This window comes from Erithacus rubecula, assembly GCF_903797595.1.
Source record: "Erithacus rubecula genome assembly, chromosome: 6".
NCBI lineage: Eukaryota > Metazoa > Chordata > Aves > Passeriformes > Muscicapidae > Erithacus > Erithacus rubecula.
Window position 1 is genome coordinate 56,762,814 of NC_136688.1, and position 26,496 is coordinate 56,789,309.

The 26,496-nt window shown below is 39.4% G+C and overlaps 1 protein-coding gene across 2 annotated transcripts; it reads left to right on the top strand.

The window, feature by feature from the left end:
- Nucleotides 1–24,279, top strand: EXOC5 (exocyst complex component 5). 2 transcript variants are annotated; one of them, XM_079309321.1, is made up of 19 exons: nt 64–173; nt 4,540–4,631; nt 6,801–6,948; nt 7,270–7,464; nt 11,076–11,140; nt 11,576–11,604; nt 11,746–11,855; nt 12,340–12,384; nt 12,493–12,633; nt 13,071–13,153; nt 13,600–13,809; nt 14,057–14,092; nt 14,952–15,099; nt 16,880–16,988; nt 17,668–17,788; nt 18,219–18,305; nt 20,536–20,644; nt 21,563–21,778; nt 21,896–24,279. In XM_079309321.1, the coding sequence occupies exons 1-19, from the start codon at nt 147–149 to the stop codon at nt 22,082–22,084; spliced, it is 2,160 nt and encodes a 719-aa protein (XP_079165447.1). In that variant the 5' UTR covers nt 64–146; the 3' UTR covers nt 22,085–24,279. The 2 variants fall into 2 exon arrangements, with proteins under 2 accessions (XP_079165446.1, XP_079165447.1); XM_079309320.1 differs by lacking the exon at nt 14,057–14,092 and having other exon boundaries at nt 1–173.
- The last annotated feature ends 2,217 nt before the right edge of the window (nt 24,280–26,496 follow it).

The window sequence follows — 26,496 nt, forward strand, 5'->3', positions numbered from 1 at the left end:
TTTCCGGCGGGCGGAGGCGGCGCCGCGGCCGCGGCTGCTGCTGCCGGGGCGGGGGACACAATGGGCGGCAGCGGCGGGGCGGCGGCGGCCGAGGGGCGCTGAGGGGTCGCCGCCCTCCTTCGTTCCCTCCCTCCCTGCCCGCGGCCATGGCCACCACGGCCGAGCTGTTCGAGGTGGGTGCGGGCCCCGCGGGCCGGGCCGGCTCGCTGCGGGATGCGGGGCCGCTCGCTGCGGAAGGGCGGGCGGGTGCGGGTGGGGAGCGGAGCCGCGGAGCCGCCCCGGGGTGCGGTGCCCGCCCTGCCCCGCTGCAGGGCCTCGCTCCCCGCCGGCTCCCGGGGCTGGCAGGGAGGGTGACAGGGCCACGGCAGGCCCGGCGCCGCTCCTTCTGCCGAGCGCAGCCCCGAGCCCGGTGCCGGGGTGTCAGTGCGGCTGGAATGGAATCAGGAAATGACTTTGCCCTCCCTTTAGGCGCGAAGGAGAATAGCTCAGCCAGGGCCAGGCAGGAGCAGGGCAGGGGTGGCAGGAGTCTGTCAGATCCTTCCCGTGGAATTACAGAATGCCCCAGGTTGGAAGAGACGCTCCCTCCTGAAGGGAGCCTGCAAGAGGGATGGGTGGGGGACTTTTTACAGGAGTGTGTGGTGACAGGACAGGGGGAACGGCTTCAAACTGAAGGAGGGGAGGCTTGGGTTGGATATTAGGAAGAATAAAATCAGCCTCTGGACTGTGAGGGTGGAGAGGCCCTGGCACAGAGCAGCTGTGGCTGCCCCTGGATCCCTGGCAGTGTCCCAGGCCAGGCTGGACAGGGCTTGGAGCAGCCTGGGACAGTGGAAGGTGACCCATGGCAGGGGCTTGGAACAAGATGATCTTTGAGGTTTGTCCCAACCCAAACCCTTCTGTGATTCTGTGGCTCCAGCTTCTGGCCTGGACCTGAGCTCTCATGATTAACCTGTGATAAACAAAAAGTGTGTGGTGTCCCCTCTTCCCCTTCACAGGGACACAGTGTCATCCCCAGGCGTCCTGTATTTGCTCTCCAAGTCACTCAGGAGCTGGTTGTTCTTCTGCTGGGTTATCACTCTGCCCAGCCTGCAGGAAAGAGTCTTCCTGTTTCTCTGGAAGATCCTATATCTGGGGTTCATGTAAATGCATTGTGTGCGTTTGAATTTATGAATCACTGTGATGGCACACGAGTGTTATGACTCACATCTTTTGGTTTGCATAGCTTTAAAGAATAGCAGGATAAAATACTGTGTTCCTGTAGCTGGATGCCAGGTTTTGTACTCTCCCTACACTACTCTAGGAGCCCCTTGATTTCTCAATGTTCTTTGTGGGGTGTTGAGTGTGAGGTAACTTGAATATGCAAGGAAAATGGTGTGTTTTGGCTGCTTTGGGTCGTGCAACAACTTTTTCCATTTTGCAATAGCAATAAAAATGAAATTGCAAATTAGGTGAGACTTTTGCCTGGAGATTTGGGCTAGAAATTTTGTTTTCCAGCATGGAATCCAGTATTTCTGCCTCTCCTGCTTTCACTTCTCTTTCACTCCCAGGGCAAGAGAGTTTTTGTTGATGTCCTCTAATTTAATGTTGCCTACTCTGTTAGTTTGAAATTGCTGCCTTTTATATAAGAACATAAAAATGTGCTTGTTATGGGAGTAGCCCTTAGCTGTCTGCTGAGGGTGGAATTTGATTACCATATTTTCATGAGTGTGTGTTCTAAAGTAAATTTCAGTACAGATATGGGAAATTGTATAGCAGGATCAGTGCTGCAAATGGACACAACAAGGATTGAATTTTCCCTCACAGTACTTAAAACATAATTTAACAGTGGGCACTTCTAAACTGGTTTTTAATTTGGCTGGGTCCAGTGTAGTTTCATTTGTAAACCCCAGATCAAACCAGGTTATCACCCACTCCAGGCATATCTCTTATTAAATCAGGAGTATTGGCTGAATGGATGGGATCACTTAATTCATCTGGAGCCAGAGGGAAGTTCAAAGCTGAAGAAATTGACTGTTGGGGCTCATCTGATAACAGGAAAAGGACTTGCAAATGACATTTGTATTAGCTGATTTTTCAGCCATTTCTGCAGAACAGGATAGGAGACTTAAAATAGGAATTAGGCTGTCAGCTATGAGTAACCCTGTTATCAAGATAGCATTTTAAAATGCAAATGTGTATGGAACATGCAAATTAAAGTACAAACTTTTGGATCTGCAGTGGAAAATCATGTCTTAGACACTGTTGAACTTTATTTATTCCTTATAAATCAAGTAGATTTTTTTTTAGCACACCCTCTGTAGAAAATTTGAAGAAAAATTCTCATTTCTCTGTTGATCAATATCTACTGCTGTTAATATTTCTTAAATAATACAGAACAGGATTTATATGGTTAAAAAAAAGTGAAGGACAGGTCTGAGTGTAAGTGTTCTTGGAAAAACAGGTGTTTTCCAGGAAGGGAGCTGCAGGTGGGCTGTGTGCACATGCACTCAAGGAATATTTACAGGTGTGTAGAGACTTGATGGGTGGAGGAAGATTGGAATTACCATATATTTTGGGGTTCTGAGGCATCTACATCAAATTTCCTTAGGAGAAGAGGCTTGCAGAGAAACTTTGTAAATGTTGTTTTACATAAATGCAAAAAAATATTCAAAGCCACTATGTGTGTGTAGGTGAATTATCTTTTAGTCTGAATATTTGGGAAAGGGAGAAATGTAGAAAATGTTATTTACAAACACAGAATGTCAGTAAACCTTTTATTCAGTGTTCTTCCATACTTGGCTTTGTATCCTTGTAACCAGAGCTGAATCACAGGATCTTCAGAGGAAAAATTGTGGATTTTCATATAAAGGAGGAGTCCTGCAAAGAGCCCTAAGGAAATTGTGAAGCTGGAGGCCACCCCTGAAGGGAATGTTGCTGCACTTCATGACTCATTTCTCCTATAATTAAATTACTAAAGTGTTCCCAAACTTTTAGATATCAAGATGGCATAAGGAGGGAATTTATACTTGGCATGAAACGTGGCATTGTGGCTTTTGATGAAAAGGATTCTTGTCAAGGAAACTTCATGTTGTCTATCAGGAAGGACTTGGTTAAAGAGATGAGTGACTTGTAGGGAAATTGTTTTTATGTGATATCAACCAGTTATTTTTGAAGTTTAGCCAAAGAGGCTGAGCACAACACAGTTACTTGAGTCAGCCTGTCTGTGAGGAGTTACTGAGTGATAAAACTTCTATCAGGATTCAGCATGTAACAAAGTGTATGTAAAAAACTTTTATTTTCCTGGTCAGTGGCTGGGCCTGGCTGGATAGGGCATAATTTGTTTATGAGGAAACAGACCTTGAACGGGCAATATTTACTTTTCAACCCTTGATTTTACTGGTGAAACTAACTCTGTAATGCTGTTTTCCCCCTCCTTACTCCTTGTGACAAAGTTTCAGACATATTAGTGCAGTAACCAATGTAATACCTGTTGAAATCTTTTTTTTTTTTACTATTTTCATTTTTTTTCAACCAAGTTTTATCAAAACACTGGTGGCATAATTATCAAATATCCCTATTAGCCAGAGCCACTCCCAGCTCTGTTTTGGGTTGTTTCACACTTTTAGAACTGTTTCTTAAAATTCCTCTGTTTTGGAAGTGCTGATGTTAACATCTAATCACTGCTGCTGAAGTGATAAATACGATTTTTATTAATGATACAAACTGGACTTTGTTTAGAGTAATTTAGTATTAAATATGTGATGAAGTGTTTGAGTTGTTGTTAGTATTAGCCCAGCTAAAATGGGAGGTCTTGGGTTTATAAATGAGACCTCTACCTTCAGAAAACATTGTTGGGTAGAGAAATAATCTTAACTCTTTACCATTGAGTAGTGTTTTTATGGAAGAAGCAGCAAATATTATGGAAGAAACCTGTGTAACCTTGAGTTTTAGTATCACTCATGCCCTGTTTTTTCTGCTTGTGGAAATCAAATTTATCCTCTGTTTTTATGCCTTTTTTCCTCATTTTTATCTGCTCTGTTTCTGCAGTTGCAGTTTGATGTTGGGTTGCACCCAGTGACATCTCATGCTGGATTTTTTGAGCTGGGTTTTTTGGTCAGTTCTCTGTGTGGGATGGTGTGACAGAGAGTTGAATAACTGTAAAAACTTCTTATTTTGCCGTGTAATTTTTGTAGATGGATTTGCAGATGAGTTCTCTGATGGTTTTGCTGTGCAGCTGATGGCTGGCTGGGCTGGTGTGACCTCTCAAATCAGCTGCAGGGTTCAGGCACTTTGGAATGACCAAAGCCACAAGCTCAGCTGAAAATAATGTCATTTACAGCCAGCTCTTCACAGACCTGCAGCACATCCTTTACAAGCAGTCTGATAATATCTAAACTTGATGTTCCAACTCACCATATTGAAAGTAGATAATAAATATGTAAGCCCAAGATGTGATGGAGTGATTATCAACACTGTACTTCAGAATAAAGCTTCTAAACACTTTCAAAATGAGGTGTGAGCACCTGCTGAGCACATTGTAAAGGGCTTTTCTTCTGTGGCCAGGAGCCTTTTGTGGCAGATGAATACATTGAACGGCTGGCATGGAGAACACCTGGGGGAGGTTCCAGAGGTGGAGAAGCTTTCGATCCAAAAAGGTAAAAAAAATCAAATTGCACAATGGCCAAAGTGGATGTGTCTCTAATTGTACTGGTTTATCCCACGGATAATAACCAGTGTATAGTGGTGCTGTGTGTCCAAGGAGGTTTGCATGTGGGAGAATTGCTAATTTGTGACCATGAACCAATTATTCAGAACTAATTATTCAGTGGCAACAGTAAGGGAAAGTCACTTTCTGATTGAGATCTCTTGAATGAAGGAGGATATGAGGCTTCACTGCTATGACACTTAAGCCAATTTAATGAGTTTCTTACTTTAGTTTCCTGAGCTGCCTTAAGACACAATAGTTTGTAAATACAAGGCACAAAAAGGTAGAATGGCAAGAGAGGCAGCTCTGGGGGTGAGATCTCATGATAAACTAATCTGACTTACTAAAATGTCAGAAAATTAACCTGACACAGTCAAAGGACATTTCTTCTGGAGCACTCTGGCTCTTTGGAGGCATCTGAGAAAGGATTCTGCTGAATTTCTAGCAAGATGCTGAACTCTGGACATTCATTCTGAGGCCTGTACCCTATGCAGACACATGATTTAAGCAGGAAGAAGCCTGGAAATGCACAACATTGTTCCCTGGAGCCCTTTCTCCACACTGTGCCCAGTATATACTCCAGTGTAGTTTATTTTGCACCAATAGTGACTCAGTTTAACAAGTCTGCATTTCTGCTGGTTTGCTTGTGTGAACTCCTGTGAGGCACTTCCATATTTTTCAGGACAAGAAGGCAAAACTATAAATTTTTTTCTTGTGCAGGGTGCCACAATTAGTATCAAAAAAGAAACTGATATTTTGGTGTCTATTTTTTGCTCTTCTGTTTTTAGAAGATGCTGCTTTTGTTTCCTAGAAAGAGTCTTGGAGTCTTTATTTCTTGTCTGAAAACCTGACCAGCAGCTGCTTTTGCTTCTTTCCTTTCTCAATATATTGAGCAGTGTTGCTGAATAAGTGCTGAATTGACACAAGCCCTGTTTAAAAAACAAACTCCAGCCTAAATCAATTTGTTAAAATTAATAGAGACTGCCTGCATTTTTCCAGGCTTTTGTTTAAAAAAAAGGCTTTGTGTCACTGTGGTTTAAATTTGATTTTCAATATATTTCTGTAAATTTAAGTGTCCTCCTAAATTTAAGTGGTTTTCTGTGGAATCTTCTTGCTCTTGGGCTTCTGGCAATCAAGGAGTGAAGGAGAGGAGTGACCAACATCTGCCTCACTCCAGTTTTCTTTAAAAAGTTGTACCTTCAAGTAACTGACTGGGCTAAAAGCCTCTTCTGATATTAAACCTGGACAGAAAAGTTCTGAAACGTTTCAGATGTTTTTAGTTCTTAGCATGAGTTTTATGGCTGTGGAGAATCTAGGACTAATCCATTCCTTGATCAGTGACTGGGATATTTATAAAATTAAGAGCTGAAAATGAGACTGAAATGGGACAGAATGGACAAAAACAGAAATGAGAGAGATGTTCAGAATAAAATGAAAGGAACAGAAGGAATTCAAGAATGCATTCAGATATTCTGTAATTGGGAGGAGTAAAATAGGAGTCTGAAAGAAAAGTTTATGGTGGGAAAGAGCAGAAAAAAACCCTCTGAGATGGGTATAGGAAGAAGTGAAGTCATAACAACATTATGAAATGATGGCTGTATCAGTTACTTATAAATAATTACTTACTGTAATGCTGATTTCTAACTTGTAACATGTACAGTAGAGAATATTTTTCTGTTGTATCCCTTACACTGAGAGAATTTACTGACCTAAGCTTTCTTTTTCTGTATGGGATTGATTTAGGGAAGATGGGGATATAGGTAATTCTGTACCTGTGGCAGAGCCACATTCTTGTGTGATTGATATTTTGGTGTTCCTCTCTCCTTTGGCCCACCATACACAGAGTTTTTATGTTAATATGCAACCAGGGTGATGCAGTTTAAAACAAAATTTTAGAAACAGAATTCTTCTAAAATATTCTGTTATATATAATAATATTATTGTTTTCTAAAATATTTAAATTTATTTATTTAAGTCTGCAATCTGATTTCTAAGTTGGACTTGGTTAGATCAGCCTTGTATGCAAGTTGCTTTTTTTGAGGTGTTTTAAACTCTTCAGAAGAGAGTGTCTTTCAAACTAAAAACTAAAACTGTTTTCCTGCATTTTATTCCAAATCAGATTATTGGAAGAATTTGTAAATCATATTCAAGAATTACAGGTAATGGATGAGAGGATTCAGAGGAAGGTGGAGAAACTGGAACAACAGTGCCAGAAGGAAGCAAAGGAATTTGCCAAGAAAGTGCAAGAGCTGCAGAAAAGCAACCAGGTAAATCTGAAGGGTAGAGTCAGTGGGAAGCTGTGCAAGTTTTCACAGCATAACTTTTCTTGGTGCAGGGTGTTGCTGTTTGAGATAAGAATAAAGAGGGTTTGATGACAATTTCAATTTCTCCTGTCAAAGGAGGCTTAATCTGCATGTTCCATTCATGAGTGTCAGCACTGCTGAAAGTGAGGAGTCTTGACAACAATTTAAAGGAAGACACTAAACTTTATGTGGGTAAACTTTAACTGGGCTTCTTGCTGAAGGAAATCTTGTGTTGCCTGAAGTACATGAAATGGAAATCATGAGTTTAGTGCCTGTGTTCTCCAGGTTGCCTTCCAACATTTCCAAGAGCTGGATGAGCACATCAGCTATGTAGCAACTAAGGTCTGTCACCTCGGTGACCAGCTGGAGGGGGTAAACACGCCACGGCAACGGGCTGTGGAGGCTCAGAAGCTGATGAAATACTTTAATGAGTTTCTGGATGGAGAGCTGAAGTCTGATGTTTTTACAAACTCTGAAAAGGTAAGAGCTGTCAGCAGGATGAAAGCAGTTCAAAGCACTAAGTGGGACTGCCCTAATTACAAGCTGCTACCATGACTTACCATGGTCAGACTTCAAACCACCGAGTGACTGACTTGTTAAAGTTTCATTGTTCTGAAATGTAAATTAACAACACTGGGCTGCAGATTGCTGATAAAGCAGTTGTATTCAGTGATGCTTAATGTGGCAATGTTGGCATTTTTCATTTTATGAAATTATGGGAGATTTGGGAAACGCTGGGAGGGCAATACAATATCTGCCTCTTTCCTTTGAACCCCTTGCCTCAGATCCATCCTGTAAAGCAGAACGTTTCTGAATGCAACTTCTTTGTGCCACTTTGCTCTGTTGGGTCAGTCCACTGGCCTTGGATACCTTTTTGTCACAGCATGCCTTTGGGCTTTGTATAGTCCTGTGGTTATGTCTCCACCCTTGGAATTTAGAGGAATCAGGCAGGAAAACTTCAAAGAAATGTTCAAGCATTTTGTTTTTCTTGTGCTTCAAGAGTACGTTCATGAAACAAATACAATCTGAGTGGTGTGACAAACAGAAATAAACTGAAGGGAAAAGGACATATTGGTTTTCCCAATGCAGTTTAAGTAAAGATGTTGGTTTGGGTTTGTTGGGATTTTTTTTTTTTTTGTTGGTGTATCCTGAAGAGTCTTCCTTCCCTCCTTAAAGTCTGTGCAGTGGTATGGTTGTAGTCAGGAAAAAAATTATAATAGGTGGAAACAGCAAAAACTTGATTTGTACATTCAGCAAAAAAAAATTATGTGCTTGAAATGCAGCTTGTGGAAGACCTGAGAACAGGTTAATAGTCACCCCCTCCCCACTGAGCTGGAGGTATCTCTCAGGGAAATGAAAAGCTAATCATTTTATATAATTGTATTCCCAAGGAGTCACTTGCACAGTGACTTTTGATTCATGGTCTGTGGATATATGGTAATTGCCAGTTGATAGTGCCCCTAATCCAAGAGGGAGCAGAGAAAACTTCCCTGATTTCCAAGGGAAACAGAAAGGTTTGAGTGTGGTGGAAGTTCTGTGGACAGCCTTTCCCAGAGCAGCAATTTTCTTTTTGTTCCTAAAGTAATAAAACATGCATTTTACAAATATTGAATGGCAGCATGGTGAATAACAAGTTAGAGAATGATGTGGTGTCTGCTCAAAGAATTCAATTTTCACTTTATTTGTAAATGAAAATTTGATGATACATCCTGTTGGAGAACCAGAAAAATTTGGTAGATAAATAGGGTAAACCTGGAAATTTGCAAACAAATGAATCTCTTTACAACCCAAAGAATAATAAGATACTCATGAAATCTGGAGAAAGACAGATGTAAAGGCCTTAAGACTTGTGCCAGTCTGCAGAGGAAGGGTGTGGGAACACAAACAAGAATTTCTGGATACAAGTTATCTTAGTGAGGCTAATTTCAGCCCTGAATTCTTGAACTTTTTGCCTCCTAGTTTAAACAATAATTTGAAGAAGTGTTTGTAGAAGAGCCTCCCCAGACAGGAGCTGTTGCATCTTTGTACTAAAAATACTTCTAAAGTATGAGATGGTAACAAATATTCTTAAATGAGAGACCTTAGTGCTTTGTCAGTGTCTTCTGATCTTCAAACTGATGGGGGTTTTAAATAATGTTATGGTGGATGTTATGATTTTTTTGTGCTCTGTCAGCCCTCACAAGTGTGGACTTTTCTTTGAGATATTGAGGGGATACTGGGAAAGGAGAGGCACAGAAAAGAATATAGTACACTTGTGTTCTAATTGATACTTTTCTCAATAGTGTCTTTTCTTAAAATCTGTTGGATTCCTTTCTTTCCCTACACTCCATTTGTTGCTTCCCACTTTCTCCCAGCCATGCTGAGCAATTTTTGACTTACCTCTCTGAAGGTTTTCCTTGCTGGTTTGTCCTTTTCTGTGCATTGTGTCTTCATCCTCTGAATCCTTCTAATATCCCTTGTGCTGTTAGCTAACCCATCTTCCTCCTGTACTGAAGATTCTTGAAGTGAACAAATCACTCCAACACAAATTAAGTACCAAAATTATCAACAGCTCACTTGTTTATCATGCAATAACATTGTTCTGCTTAATATGTTTACTGTTATTGTGTCCATTTCTCTGTTCATGTTCTGTATTTAATATTATTTCATTATACCTTTTCACTTGTGCATCTTTTGTGTTAAAATTCTCCCTTGCCATTATTTCTCCATGATTTTTCTGTTGTTTTTCCCTAGATACATTATAGCCTTTAAGATGTATTTTACAAAATCGATATTTCTTTTGGTTTTAATGGTTTACAGAAGCCTGATTCAATTAAAAATTAAAGATGTCCTGGTTTAAGCAGAGATCATGGAGTATTGATTTGTCATGGCTTCTCTTGTGCATAGAAAAAGTCCTGAATTCAATAAACTCTAAGTTCATTAGCAGCTATTGTGGGAAGAGGAAACAAAGAAAATGTTGTGTTTGTGGGATTTGTTGTTTGGTTTTTTTTGTTTGTTTGTTTTGATTTTGTAACTTTGGTGAATAACTGCTAATATACACACAATTCTATAGATCCCAGTTGTTAGGTATTAATGTTGCTGGCAGCTAATAGAAATAACTGCTCTTTCATTGGATTTATTTGAGGAGTGTAGCAGCTTCTGCCTTAAGAGGCTATTGTAAGCTGACAGTTCAAAACATAAGCTGCTCTTAATAGTCAGAATGGATACACTTTGAGTGCCCCTATTTCTGCTGAACAACCAGCCTGGTGTGATGCCTGTGCTCTCTATTCTTACCTGTGTGCCTGCTTGTATTCTTGAAAAGTTTTAATCCAGCCTGCTCTAAGTGGTGGCAGAATAGGATTTCATTACTTCCTTCCCTCTCACTAATTGGAAGAACAAGATAAACTGCATATTCTCCATGTTGTCCATTGTGTCAGTTTATAAAGCTTTTAGTCAGCAAATAATTCAGGTTGCAAAAAACCTCTGAGACCTTCAAGCCCAGCTGTTTCCCCAGCACTGCCAAGGCCACCACTAAGCCATGTCCCCAAGTGCCACATCCACATGGCTTTGAAATCCCTCCAGGGATGGAGATTCCACCACTGCCTTGGGCAGCTGTGCCAGTGACAGCCCTTCCCACGAGGAGAAATGTTAGATTCATTAGAAATTATCTAACATTAATAGATATATTATCTATTATTTCTAATGCATCAATTATCTAACATTTCTCCTTCTTTGGGAGAATGCTCTGCTTTGATCCCCTTTTTCCTCTCTCCATGCCAAGCATGGTCATGGCTTTTTTTATTTTTTTTTTTTTGCTATGAACTCTTTGTCCAGACAGCTCACACACCTCCACAGCCATCCCCAGTGGGAACATGTAATGTGACTTTTCATCCTATTTTGACCTATATTACTTTATGTTAAAGAAAAATACCTTAAGCATCTTAAAAGTACATATGAGAACTTGAAGGGGTTGATCTCTTCCACGGGTATGTCAACTCAACCAGCTTTAGAGATAAGAACTTTGTGTATGAAAATTGGACAGTGCAGGGGGAGGAAAGGAACAGCCCCAAATCAGACCTTCTTTAATCACTGTCATATTTTCCTCCCACCAGATTAAAGAGGCAGCTGATATTATTCAGAAGCTGCATTTGATTGCACAGGAGCTGCCTTTTGACAGGTAAAAATCTATCTGAACATCTTTTTTAAGGAAGTAAATCTTTGCACAGCTATGATTTTTCTGATGCTTCCCTTGTCTCCCCTTTTGGTGCTGTGCTTAGTGATTCATGGAGCTTTTGAGCTGGATTGTGTGCTTATTTCTCTCTCCACTATTCTCAGATTTGTGTTCACGCCCTCGTGTTGTAGGATCATCTTTACATACACATCCTAAACTGCTTAACAGACTTTTAATGGGATAATTTTGCTTTGCTGACTTAATGCTAGATTTGAATGAGATGCTTGTAGGTTTTTAGGGATATAAAGCAGGAACTTTTCTGTCGTCTTTGTGCTGCATGTTTTCATTTTTAAAGCAGAATGCCTGCTGTTCATGAGCTGTGATTTCTCATGTGATGTGGATTTGAATTTAATCACTCTGTATTTTTTTTGTTGTTAACAGGTTTTCTGAAGTAAAATCAAAGATAGCAAGTAAGTTATCTATCCAGTTCAACCCATCTTGCTGTATTAGAATTGTTAAAAATGATTAAAGAAGTGAGCAATACTGTCAGTATTACAGTTTTTGCCTGAATTACATAGCCTGATGGGTTTTTGTTGTTATCCCCTTTCCAGGTAAATACCATGATTTAGAGTGCCAGTTAATTCAAGAGTTTACCAGTGCTCAGCGCAGAGGAGAAATCTCCAGAATGAGAGAAGTAGCAGCAGTTTTGCTTCACTTTAAGGTAAAAAGTGAGAGGTTTAATTTAAATATGTGAATAAACCCAAGTCATGATACAATAAATGCCTGTTTTGAGTGAATGTATTTGTGTGGGCACATCCCTCATGTCAGATAATGTGTAACTTCAGGATTGTGTTCAGTCTCAAATCAAGTGCAGGGGGATAAAGGAGGCAGATGAGGGGGATTGAGGGCAGCATCAGTGGAGAACTTTCTAAGATAATCTCTTCTTGCATGGGTATGACCTGACTTCCATGCTTGAGAAAGAATGTTGAAACTTGAGATGTAGATCCACATAGAGTGGTGGTAAATGGAGTTTTGTTAGATATGTAACATAAAATGGGTTTGGAAAAATTATGCTTTAAATGAATTCTGGTTTTGTTTTTTTTTTTTAAGTAACTTTTTCACAGGCATTATATTTCCTTTTTTTGTTTTGTACTGAAAGCATGAACAACCTGCTCTAACATGGAGTTGTTTTACTTTTTCCACAGGGCTATTCCCACTGTGTTGATGTGTACATAAAACAGTGTCAAGAGGTAATGGACTTTTATTTACATCATTTCTTTCTTTACATTACATTATTGATTTATTTAGTCCTATAGGTTGTTGTACATGTATTCTAAAATGTGCTTCTCAATCCCTAGGGTGCATTCCTGAGGAATGATGTCTTTGAAGATGCAGCCATTCTCTGCCAGAGAGTGAATAAGCAAGTTGGAGAAATCTTCAGCAATCCAGAGACTGTGCTAGCCAAACTCATTCAAAATATCTTTGAAGTTAAACTTCAGGTATTACAAATTTTAGCATGTTAAAGTTCATTGAGGAATCTCTTAATTAAAAAAATATTTTAGCTAGTAATAACAATTAATGAGAATTTACAATACTTGTAATCTTTGTGTAAGGGTGTAGAATCAACTCATTGCTCTGTAACAATTCAGACAGATAATCAAGCCCATATCAAATAAATCTGGTTGTGCTCTGAGTACAGAGTGACTACAAATACTTTTGTATTATTAAATCATTGTCTTCTACAAGTGCATTTAACCCTCTCTGTGGATAATGCAGGAAGTGTAAATTAGAGATTTAAAAAACAAAGGAGAGATGAATTCCTTTTTAGTAAGACCTACACTTTGCAGGAAATTTCATATAATCTGGGAAGTAATGAGTACAACCTGTGGTTGGTTTTCTGTGGTTGATCTTCTAACTGATGTATCAAATTTTGCAGAGTTATGTGAAGGACCAGCTGGAAGAACACAGGAAATCAGATGCAGAACAGTACCTTAAGAATCTCTATGATCTATATACAAGGTATTTATATATCAGTGCTGAAATTATTGGATTGAAGCTATTGGAAAATAAACAGATTTATTGTCAAGAAAAAGAAGCCAAAAATGTAAACTTCTCATAAAAGCTGAGGGTTTTTTTGTCTATTAACCTTTGCAGTGATGGGTTTCCTAAGGAAAATTTTAAATGGCCATTATTATTTTCAATGGGTATTATTGTGATCTTCAAGAGTAATTTTAAAACTGTGCAAAAGCCAGTCCTCCCCATCTCACTGGCAACTTGATTGCAGTGGTGCTGTGTGTAATTAAACATGAATTATGTGAAATTCTTTACTTAAATGAGAAACTGCTCCAGGTCTTAATCACCATCATGGTTCTGTTGTGCTGTGTACTTTACAAACCTGTAATGCTGTAATTCATCCACATTCAACCTTTTCCTCCCCTTCCCTTCTTTGTTTCTTTTGCATAAAGAACCACTAATCTGTCAAGCAAATTGATGGAATTTAACTTGGGTACTGATAAGCAGACTTTCTTGTCTAAGCTTATCAAGGCCATTTTCATTTCCTACTTGGAGAATTACATTGAGGTGGAAATTGGCTATTTGAAAAGCAGGAGTGCTATGATTCTGCAGCGTTATTATGATTCCAAAAACCACCAGAAGAGGTCCATTGGCACTGGAGGGTAAGTTCCTTTGGGGAAGTTTTGTGATTTTTGAGGTGGAAGGGAGGTGGTGAGGGGAGGAAGGCTGTATTTGCCATGTCAGCTGCACAGTGATGAAGTGCCAAAAACCTACAGCTTTTTATAATTTGCTTTCACTTTGTTCTGCTCAAAAGTCTGTTGCTCTCAGTACATGTGAAATGTACTCAGTGCATGGTATTTGTACATACTGGAAATGAAAAATACCAGTTAAACCTATGTTTCAACTTAGGATCCAGATCCACAAAAGGACTGAAGCAAAACTAAGGTACCTAAAGCATGTATATGTGTGTATCTAAAAGCATACATTTTTTTTCACCTGCCCAGGTCTTGTGGTCCCCTCCCAAGACCTAGGAAGGGGAAAAGACCATAGCAATGTCAGTGAGAAAGCTCTTAGTGAGCCCAGAAGATGCAATGGACTTAGAGAAAGGTAAAACAAGACTTCATTATCCTCAGGGTAGAAAAACTAATGAAGGAGTAGTGAGAAATGGGATAGGAAGTATTAAAACTTGTGTGAAGCAGAGGTGCTAAGGCTAATGCACCTCTCAAAGTGTATCAGGAGTGAGGAATGATATGAAAAAAGCAGCAGTGAAGTAATTAGAAAAAAGCAAAGATGAAAATTTAATTTTCTTGGGGAAAATTAAATTTATTGTAGTGTGTAACAGTATGGGTTGTTTTATGCATGGAAATGTGTCGAAGCATGCTTGACTAAATAAAGAACTGCTGAGATAGTGGATGAGGATGAGAGGATTTGTGGGTGTGGATGAGATAGGAAGTGTTTGGAAAGTGCAGCGTGGCAGAGTGGATGGAGGCTAAATTTGTCCAGAGAGCTGAAGTGTTGTAGGATTCCAGTGAAATCACTCATCCCAAAGGAGAATAGCTGCTCCCATGTGTGAATGTGCCATTCCAGAACACAGCTGACCATGGAATCAGAGGTGGTAGTTTTGCATTTACTGGCAATTTTTGTTTTGAAAGCTTGCAAGACTTGTCTTAATGCTTGCACATCCTAAACTGTGTCTTGGGTCCTGTTTTTTGAGTTAACAACTAAAAGATGCTAAATTATTGTTGAGTTTAAGTACCAAAATTTCCACCTGGTGAAATCTTCTTGGGGTCTATCTTTGTTTCAGTATTCAAGACCTCAAAGAGAGACTAAGGCAAAGAACAAACCTACCCCTGGGGCCAAGCATTGACACACATGGGGAAACCTTCCTGTCACAAGAAGTGGTGGTTAACCTTTTGCAAGAAACCAAACAAGCTTTTGAAAGATGTCACAGGGTAAGTTTGCTTCCTGTGGTCTCCCTTAGTGGGATAATTTTATGAGATTAAGTCTTGAGCTGAAGTTTTTGGTTGAGGTGTGATAGGAAGAAGAAAGGACATTTGTCCAATTGTCTCATGTTTTTCATGGAAATGGAGTCACAGTGGAGGCTGAGGGTTTCTTTTTCCATGTGGATTTAGTTGTAATTTGTGAGTATTAATGCTGGCTGTTTTTGGAAGAAGTGGGGATGGTTAAACCTACTGGCTGCATTGCTTTTCTTACTAAATTAGACCCCAAACCTGAGAAACCTTTAGTGTGGTTTTCTTTTCCTGCTTTAAAAATACACTGAATAGTTCAACAGTTGTTTTCCTGCCTTCAAGTGTAATTTCTTCTTACATTAGTGAATGATCACCAATAAAATGCTGAGAGGAATAGTCTTAAACATTATTTACCTTGGTAACCCTCTACAGTTCCTTAAATGCTTCAGCCTAGCATGAAAAGGTATTTTACTTCTGATTAAATTGCTGGTTTTATTGCCTGTCAATCATATTTGTCTGGTACTTGGTGTAAATGAAAACCCTTGAAATTTAATTGCAGACTTAAATGTGATTTTTTTTATTAGCTAAACACAATGATTTCTAGGAAATTTCAATTCCTTTAACATTCTCAATGAACTTAAGGCAGAAAAACTTCAGATATTTGGATGTCTTAATATTTTATAAACTTAGTGGGCCAAAGACAGAGCAGGGTACAGACACAGAGCTGTTACCTGCACACCCTTGGGATCACCACCTTGCTCAGGGTGAGAATCAGTGACTGTAAGGCAAACAGATCATTATTTTTCTCAATATCAGGAAAATATATCAGGATTTTTCCTATTTAGGAAAAATAAATTGGTCATTTTAATGTAGCCATATATTGAAACACTTCAGTGTTTGGGAGTCTCTGTTGTTTGGTTTTTGAATTTTCTGGGGGAAATACAGCAGGAATATTTGTGAGTGTTGTGTAAATTACCTGGAGTTGCAGTAGTAATCTTTCTTCCTTGAAGCTTTATGAAAGTCTTCACCTAATTCCCTAAGAACCAAAGCTGTTTTTCCTTAGGTACAAAAGCCCTGTCACGTTTTTCTTTAGAAAAGGGATTTACTGACAGGTTGCTGTCCAAAATCCCACGTTGCTTACAGCTCATCAAAGTCCAGATGCTGAGTGTAAATGTGGGCATTGCTGCACTTAATAAAAGTGTTCATGCTCCATTGACTCCAGCTGAACTGTGCTAAATGTAGCCCAGCTTCTGCTGCATTATTTTTGCTCCAGTGATAAAAGAACACAAACTGGAGGTCCAGCTAACCCAGGGTCCTGCTTCTCTCTGTGGCCAGTGCCAGGACAGTATTAAAAGAATAAAAATACAGGGTATGCATAGATTAATCTCTTCTGTATGCATTTTCCAGTGGCAGGCAGGTTAGGTCATTCCTGAGACTGAATCTGGAAAACTGTTGTCAGGACTATTAATAAATAACTTCTTTTATTATTACTCTTCTTCTTATTATTATTAGAAACAGTTATTTTGCTTATTGTAGCATCCTGTTGCAGCTTCAGTTTATTTGTGAATACTGAAGGATTTATTGATATTATAGGTTGTTCCTGAATAATTCTGTGCATGGATACTTTTCATTTTGAGTAAAATCCCAATTATTCTGGAATACTTGTTACATTTTAAGCTTATCCCCTATGCAATATCCAATAAACTTTCAAATCTATGTAGAACTGACCTTTAGGATATTTTTTTTTTCTTTTTCTTTAAAGCTGTCTGATCCCTCTGACTTACCCAAGAATGCTTTCAGAATTTTTTCTATGCTTGTAGAGTTCTTATGTACTGAACACATCGATTATGCATTAGAAACAGGCCTTGCTGGTGAGTACAGTATTTCCTGAGCATTTCATCTCCTTGGCCTTTCTGTGCACATGATCTTTGCTGTGCCTTATTGATTGACCTTGTTCAGGATGTATTGGTGAAATTCAATCTGTTTTGTGTGTTTGGGGCTTGACATTTAATGGCTTCTAAAGTGTAACTTTCATTTGGGGCATTAATACACAGATGGAAACGTGCTGCTGTCTTTAGAAATATTTTTATCACAGAAATGGGGACATCAGCATTCCCTGCCTCTGTATTCTGTGTCATAACAGGAAAATATATTTATATTAAATCTTAATGTTTATAGAAATTCCGTGCTTGTTTATATATTTGTGTGCTTAGAGTGCCAGTAAATAAGAAAACTGCTTGTTAAAGAAATTAAAATCTTGACAGTGAGAACCTCTGTCTTGTAAGACAGCATCAAACTCACCATTCTGAAAGAGTTTTTAAATTGGCTGCTCTGTTCTGCTTTCAGAAATGTTACCAGTAAAGTATTTCTCTGCTTGTTACCAATATAGCTACAAGAAGAATTCTATATATGGCACCGTGGTAAATTTTTGAAACTCTAAGCCTGTCATTTAAGCATTCATGGAAAAAAATCTGCATATTTAAAAAGCCATCATGCTAATTATAAGAACTGCATATTGTTACAATTCTAATGAAACCTTCTTTGCTTTAGGCATTCCCTCTTCTGATTCAAAGAATGCAAATCTTTATTTCTTGGATGTTGTCCACCAGGCCAATACTATTTTCCATTTATTTGACAAGCAGTTCAATGATCATCTGATGCCATTGATCAGGTACCTTTGTTTTGATAAACATTTCCTCTGGTCTTTTTTTTTTTTTTTTTTTTTTTTTTTTGGGTGAAGAAAGCAAATTTTTTTCATTTTTCATCTCTATTAAGAAGAGTTTGTGCTTGGAGTAGTTTAACTGATATTGTGGAAGATAAAATATTATTGTGGGTGGGGGAAGAAGGGGAGTTTAAACAAATTGGTTCCTTTGGAAACAAATGGGAGAGGATGAGCTCCAGGAATATTGACAGGAAGGAAAGACATGTTGTTCTTGGGGATTTTGCTGCTGCATTCCAGGTGGGGCTCAAGGGGGTTTGTGGCTGTGCCCTTTTCCTGCTGGGGTGGGAAATCTTCACTGGATCCTTTTGGAACCAGCAAACCCAGAGATAAATTTCATTTGATATTTTAACACTGTCACACATTTTCTGTACTGTTGCAGCTCTTCTCCTAAATTATCTGAATGCCTTCAGAAGAAAAAGGATATCATAGAGCAAATGGAAGTGAAGCTGGATATGGGCATTGATAGGCAAGTAGAGATTCAAACTTTCTCTTAATCTTTTAAACCACACCTTTGTGATAGATGTTAACTGGCCTTTCAAGCATGAATAATTCCAGAAATCAAAATGGATATTTGAATTTTTTTTAAACACATAAACATACATTGTTGTGCATAAGAGATTTAGATTTTGTGTGGTTAGAGGATCGTATTTTCCATGGCAGATTTCTGGCCCAAAAATCCTTCTGGGAAGGATGGTAAAGGATTTTGCTTATGTTGAGAGAGTGCAATAATTCACTGTTACCTTATTGTCTCAAACTGCTGTTTTTCTACTTTGAAAGAGGGAGAAATGAGGATTGAAATAGGTTAAACACTTGCAGGATTTCCATTTAGGAGCAAGGTTTGACAAAAATAGGTTAAATGATTTGCTGGGATCTGTGCAGTGCTATGGATTAGACCAAGTCGTGGAAGTCTGGAGACCTGGAATAATTTTGATTCTGACATTGACTTGCTTTGAGGTTATGACTCATTTAATCTTTTTTCTATTTCTCAGAATAAAAATGAGAGGATAGCTGTAAAAATTGCAAATTAAAATCACAGCTGTTTTGCAGCAGAGAAAAATAATAAACTAATGAGCTTAAAATTAGGAAATGGAGCTGTTGTGTGATGCCCTACTTTTGGTTTGGTGTATTCTTTTCTGCAAGTGCAAGGAGAAAGGTGGAAATAGGGGATGTAAAGTGACAATTGAGATTTTAGCTGCTCCTGCTGCAGGTGACCTTAGGGGTTTAAACACAAAGTTGGAAATACTTGGAGAACTGAGCCCATAAGCTCAGGTCTGGACAGATAGAGATCAGTCATCAGTATTAGAGTGGTTTGTATCTGTTTGTGTTAAATAATTAATCTCTTAAAGACTTAGGAGAACAAGTCCTTGTCAGCAGACAATACATTGAAAGGCTTGTGGATGAGGAAATCAAAAAAAACTTATGTTTTTTTTTAAAAAGAGATTAGTTTTGAGATGAACATTACATGTAAAATGTGTTTGTGGGGCTGTTTCATGCTGCTTTGTGGTGCCACTGGTGCTGTTGAGAATTGATTGTCTTGCTTAAAGGATAGAGTTTAAAAAATAAAGCAAATTTTCAAAACATTGATGGTTTCAGCTTTATCCAATCTGGAAAAGTCCAAGTGCAGCTTCTTGAAAACCATTCCCAGCAATTATCTATCTCAGTAAAAGTGATTTATTAGCCAAACAGAATTAGTTAAACTGATTTTCTCTCAGTATGTATTTTGTATAAACAGCCTTCTGGGAGTATTTATTCCAAATGGAAATTGAGGAGAATGCAAGATATTATTTCTTTAAATTTCTGTTGATATGTGGACTTGGAATGAAATAAATCTGAAATACAAGCCTGAGCTCTATGCACAGTTAAAAAAAGAGGTTGTTTTTTTTTCCTTCTCTGGTTACATTTATTGTTTTCCACCCCACCCCAGCTTGAATCCTTCAAGGCCTGGAATGTCCTTGTTTTCTTTGGGAAGGTTGGGAGGATGAGGGGAGGGCAGGGGAGGAGAGGAGAGCCAGGGGGATGTTCCTGGCCAAGGTGGATACTGGGAGAGGTTTGCAGCTCTGTCACTGCTTTGCTGTTTGACCTTTGCTTTGGGCTCCAAGGAAAGCAGGGCCTTGACCTTAGATAATGTTCTGAACAGATAAATCCTATAAAGGAGAAATAATTGATGCTGTAAAACTCCATTAGATTTCTGGGAACAAGAGAAATACCAAGCTCTGGCAAAGGAAGAGGTTTTTTTATTCCCCTCACCCTTCCTTTATTTCCCAAGTGTTTTCTGATGCTTGCTTCTAATATGCAATGTGATCTAATTCTGCTAAACTCCTTGGAACACTTCCTTCAGATTCTCTCTGCATTGAAGGATGCTATCCAATTTCTCTGAAGAGCTGGATTTGAATGGATTACCTCACAATTAATGTGTCCCCTTTCAAAGCAGCAGACCAGCAGGCTGCATGCTCTGCTCCAAGACACTGAACTTGGAGGAAAGAGTTTTTAGGATTTTTTTTTTTAGGGTTTTTCTAACTGCTTACATGAAATCAAGCAGATCTCTATAGAAAAATGTTAGATACTGGGTTTTTCTCCCCCCTCATTGCTTTATGCTGCTTAGTTTTGTCCAGAATCGTGTCATTGTATATAAATATAAAAGTCAAGGAAATGAAAAAGTTCCCTTCAAAACCCAATCTGTATTTGTAACTTTAAAGGACACTCAATTGTATGATTGGACAGATGAAGCACATCTTGGCTGCAGAGCAAAAGAAGACAGATTTCAAACCAGAAGATGAAAACAATGTTTTGATTCAATATACAAATGTAAGTAACCAGCTCACCAGTGTAGTCAGGTACAAGATGCTCCTTACCAAACTCTCATTAAACGTGTATTTACTTAATTTACTTCCATTTTGCATCAAGCACCTCCAAACTCTGTTGTGAACTATTTTCTCAAGCTGAAAAGGATCATGAGTAGTCTTTATCTAGTGTCAGACACAAATCAGTGGGTGCTGGAGGAACTGGCACATTCTTTCCCCTCCCAAGAGGCTCAAATTTGGAACAAGGCTTTTAGCTGATAATTAGCTTTGAGCTATCAGTTTCAGAAAATCAATTATCAGGTACTCTCCAGTTGCTGGGTGCTTTTTCCTCTCAGAAAGGCATGGCAGAGTATCACAGGTACAGCATGAACATTTTGCTGCACAGTGTTGTCTCTCCAGTGAGTGTGTCTGAATCCCAGCCTGGGGGCAGCTGGGGTGGCTCATATCAGGGAAAAGGGCAGGGAGGAGTAGGGAACAAACTCAATGGGCAGAAGTGAGAGCATTCCCTGAATCCCTGCAGTCAGGTGGGAATGGGAGAAGTGCAGCAGTAGGTGCTCTGTGGGAAGGGTGAAAATCTCTGTATGGCTGTTAATTTGGATTTATAATTGTGACTCACAAGAGGCTTTTAATCACACACCCTTTTTGGTGGATCACTAAATTAAAAATCCAAATTAAAATGTTCTATTCTGAACTGATGTGAACTATAACTTAATTGAATATTTTCTTGCATCCATCTTTCTGCTGGCATTTTTGCATCTTTGTGTTGCAAATAAAAAGAAAAGTGGAAAATGACTAATTGTAGAATAAACTTTTACAACACATAGAGATTAATCAAATTTAGTAACTGATGTTCATCTTATAACGTGGAAGAAAGTAGATTACCTAATTCTTATTGACTTCTTTTTTATTTTTCTTAATCTAGGCTTGTGTTAAAGTGTGTGGCTATGTTAGAAAACAGGTGGAAAAGATCAGGAATTCCATGGATGGTAAGAACGTGGACACGGTTTTAATGGAGTTTGGGGTCCGATTCCATCGCCTCATCTATGAGCACCTACAGCAATATTCCTACAGCTGCATGGGAGGGATGCTGGCCATCTGTGACGTGGCTGAGTACAGGAAGTGTGCCAAAGACTTCAAGGTGAGCCTGTCATCAGGAGGGAGTGATGGCTGTAAAGAGTTTTGAAGGATATTTCAAGATTTCAAGCAACTCTTAATTATTTCTGGTTTTTTCCCCTTTGTTCCTCCTTACCCACAGATTGCACTGGTCTTACAGCTCTTTGATACCCTGCATGCACTTTGCAACCTTCTGGTTGTAGCTCCAGATAATTTGAAGCAGGTTTGCTCAGGAGAACAACTTGCTAACCTGGACAAGAACATCCTTCACTCCTTTGTCCAGCTGCGTGTCGACTACAGGTCTGCTCGTCTGGCTCGCCACTTCAGCTGAGAGCATGGCAGGACACCTTGCACCTTTGGGCAGCCTCAGTTGTTAGAAAGCACAGGGAATTATTTCTCACCAACCATGGGTGTAGCTTTTGTGGGACAGTGACTGTTCAGGATAAAGCAGCAGCCATATTTAAACCTGACCTTGTAGAAGGCGAGCAGGTGAAAATCTGGATGATGTTTCATGTTAGCTCAAGTTCTCCCAGTGAAGAATTTCACAAATCTACTTGCTACTGAATTTTTTTCTTTTTAAATTGGAAACATGTTGGTGTAGGAGAGCAAATGGTGCATTGAAAGTATTTTAGTCTTCAATATTGAATTATCAGATACCATTTGTTAGACTTGAAGTACAGAGCATAGCGTAGGTAATGGATTACATAGACTAGACCAGTGTAAAAACATTCTTCATCAATTTTAATGACTTAGACTTCAGCACAGCTAATCATAATCAAATTATCTTTGATTGGTGTTTCTAAGTCATTTCTTTCATTTAAAACCTTATCCTGCTCAATGTAATTTCTTGCTCTAATTAATTAGCTTGGAATTTCTTTGAGATGTAGGAGTAAAACACTATCCCAGAAAGACGTAATTTATTCATTGTGTAGCATTCTAAATAGAACTAAAGTGGTGAAAAAGTTTTGGATTTTTTTTTTTTTTTTATTTTTGGTTTCTTTGGCTTTGATTTATTTTTTTTTTAATGCAATAGTCAAGGGCCCATTGGAATGTACTGGCATTGTATGATCTGACATTCTTGTTTCTGTTTGATACCAGCACACTGAATTTTATATATGCTCCTGAAGTAAATGCAGCTGCCTTGCTAAGGCATCCTTATTACAAGTGAAGGTGCCCATTGTGGGGTTACTAGAAAAGAACTTTTTCTCCTGTCTTATTTTGTATGTAAATAAATTCAAATTGTAACAAAGTGAAAGGATGAAATGTAGCCCAGTTTTTCCTATATGGCAGGAGTGGCTCCAGCAAAAACCTAGAGTGGCAGATTCTGAGCTGAAGAGAATTGATCCTCAGTGCCTGAGCAATATAAAATGTTGAAGTGTGTGAAAGCTGCTCTTCCACTGATCATAACTTTGATATTGGACAGAGGCTACTCTGTGTCTGTTGTGCTCCAGGTTTATTCAGGGGCTCCTGGCATGGACCCACAGTGTGTGTGCAGTGAACTGAAACAGCAGCAGTGTTTGAAACATCTGGGGTGGCTTTTCCACAAGCAGCTGGAAATTGTTGTAAATAGACCTTTTTTTTCAGAGTGGGCTCTTGTGGAAGCCAGGCTGGAACTGCAGTGGAACAAATCCTTTCTAACATGTTCCTTCTACTGTGGGCTCAGCACATTTTGGAAACTTCTTTTTCTCCCACCTGCAGAGCAGCATTTGTATCCATTCACTTTATGGGTTGGTCAAAGAATTTTGTGTTCCTCTCCTTTTAATAAATTCCCGGGTGGGGTCAGTATTGACAAGACTTGTTGGAACTTCTCTTGCTTAGCTGGGGTTCTCCTGCTTCATTTTGGATTTAGGGGAGCATCCTATGGGTAAAGAAGGGGATGGATGCCAGCCTGGCTCACAGCATCCAGGGAATCTGGCTGCTCTGCTCTGTTCCTTGGCCATGGCAGAGCCACAAAGGGGTTTGGACACTGGAGGAGGCACCTGCTTGTACTGCTGCCATTTTTGTTCCAAAAGCTCTGATGTGAATTCAGATGATACCTCTCTGTTACCTCTGTAACTGAAAGCCAACAATTTTAAGGCTGTGGTTTTATGAACCAATACAAAATCTTTCTACAAAAAAAAATAGAAAAAGAAAAATTAAAGTGTCAATTTGCTAACACTTCAGAACAGTGAACATCATCTTGAGATTGCAGATCACAGAAGTGCTTCAGAATTTGTTGTATGACTGTTTGAATTTTTTTAGGGTTGTATGAAATGTATTTACCATATTCCTTGCTTTATTAGCTGTGTTTTCCATGCATATGCTCAGTGCAATATTTCCATTATGCCTGTTAACAGGAGGCAGCAAAGAGTAGGTGAACACTTAGATATGTAAACTCTTCCTCAATAAAAAGAATTCCTTACAGATAGTTTTTTTTTTTTCATTTCATTTCCATGTTCCTCAAAGATATTTATACTCAATTGTATAAGCCCTTCTATTTAAAAGGAAAAAAAAAAAGAATAAAAGTAATTTTACTGACCAAATTTATCACTGGTGTGAGCTTTCTCCTTCCTTTAAAAAACCTCCCCATGTACACACTGAAAGTTTCTATTTCTGGAGAAGGCTGCATTGTCAGTAAGTTTATTTTATAATACAAGTTGGATTAGGATGGGGTGGGGGAACTATAATTTTCACACATTTTTAAGTTTAGAGCTCTTATAGCATATAATTTAGAAAAATATTTCCAGTGGCTTATGAATGCAATAAAATAGTATCTAAAATACAAATATGCCTTTTAATGTTCATATAATGAGTTAAAGTATTGCCTGTCTAATGTTCCCTCCTACAACATAGGCATTTATTTATCAGGCTGGCAGCCAAACCTGGGAGGGGGAGAGTGTGTGTGTGTGTAATTATGTTGTCTACAATTGGTGAAAATGGCTTTGCAGTAAACTGTTGTAGGCTGGAAAAGAAGCTGTGTGTTTTCCAAGTCCTGTAATTTATTAAGGTCATTTGCTATTTTGTTCTGTTTGCGTGTGCACAGAGGGCAAGAAGGGATTCTGTAACAATCTTTCACAAATAATGCAAAAAAAAAAAAAAAAGGGGAAACAACAGTGCTGGAAAATATAGAGAAACAGAGGGTAAGAAGTGAAGAAGACATAAACAAAAAAAGGATAAAGAGAAGGAGTTTTAAATGAAGAAACACATGAAGGAGGAGGTTAAAATAGAAATGATGGAAACCTGACACACACATCAACCTGGGAGAAAAAGCAAGATTGGCATTGAATCTCCACAGCTCCATCCCACCCTGAAATGAAACCAGCCTCCAGAGGAGGGGGCTGGCTGAAATACTTGGCTCATTCATCTGGAGACTTGGATTCAGCAGGAGGAGAATCCAAACCCAGTGTGTCTGCTGGGAAGGACAGGGACTGATGTGTGAGTCTGCAAGGAGTGCAAATGCATCAGCAAGGTGCAGCCTCGGTGGAGGGAAGGAGAATTTGCCAGAGCTGAGCTTATTTATGATTTTCTTTGAAGACCAGAGTGAGCTGGAGGCAGGTGAGTGACTGCTGGATTTGAGGGTGGTGTGATGGCAGAGGGCAAGCCAGGCTGTCCTGGCTGTGGTAAGAGGACTTGGGTTGGATTTGGGGTTGGCTTTTATTTTCCTCTTCACAAAATCATTTTAATTCATTGGTGGTGTGATGGAGAGTTGCCTGAATTGACTGCTGTGTTCCTGTGGGAGATTCTGTGTCCTGCAAAGTGCCTTGGTGAGGGTGAGACCCTTGAGTCCTTTCCTGGGCTGGCTGCACCTTGTCCTGTCCTTCAAAACACAAAGTTGCAGGTTTCTCAACCCAGGATGTGCATGGCAGGGACCATTCTTGGTTCTGGATGTCACCAGAGCAGGAGGTGGCTCTTTGGATTAAGTTTTCATGGCAGTAACTGTGTTAATTCAGATTAGCACTTGAGTTGAACCACTCATGAGCTGGAAAACCACTTGAGGCTGTGATTTTTCTGTACATAAGCAGCAGATATCTAAACAATTGTCCAACTTTAAATGCAGGTAGCAGCCCTTCCCTTTTGCCCTTCTTGTCCCAGGAGCAGCAGGGAGGACAGGCCAGCCACCAGCTCTCTTCTAGAGGAAAACAGAAAGGCAGGAGCACCTTTCCTGTCCTCATGTTCTGCTGGATTTTGGTTTCTGGGCATTATTTCCCCCCTACCACATCCTTTGTGGTAGCTGTAAATGAAGACAGATTTCTTTTTTCCTTCTACATCAAGGCTGGCATGTTGTAGATTTTTTTTTTTTCCCTGGTGTTTCTACACATGTTTTAAGGAGGGGAGGGAGGCAGATCTCCTGCCCAGTTACATTCATTGCTTTGCTTGTCTTTTCCCCCCTCCATTCTAATTTCTTTTGGTGGTAGGAGATTTCTCTACCACATCTTCTGCTTATTTTGGAGTGGGGAAGCAGCTGTGTTTGCCTGTCGACTTTACTCTTGTGTGGGGCACAGCCCTGTGTCAATACAGCCCTCAGTGTGTGTGGAAACCTTGCTTTCTACTTTTATTCTGCAAGCTTTATGTCCCTGTGCCCTGTTTTCCTTTCAGATCTCAGGACTGCACTATCCCTTTCCCTCTGTTACCACTTTGCCAGAGAGGGAAAAATCTTTAACTTTGCAGTGTGGCTTCTGGGAGACCCTTTACACATCATCTGGGGCTTCTTCATCCATGTGGAGCCTGGTGGGAGAAGTGTAGCTGCCTTCCCCTTTATCCCTC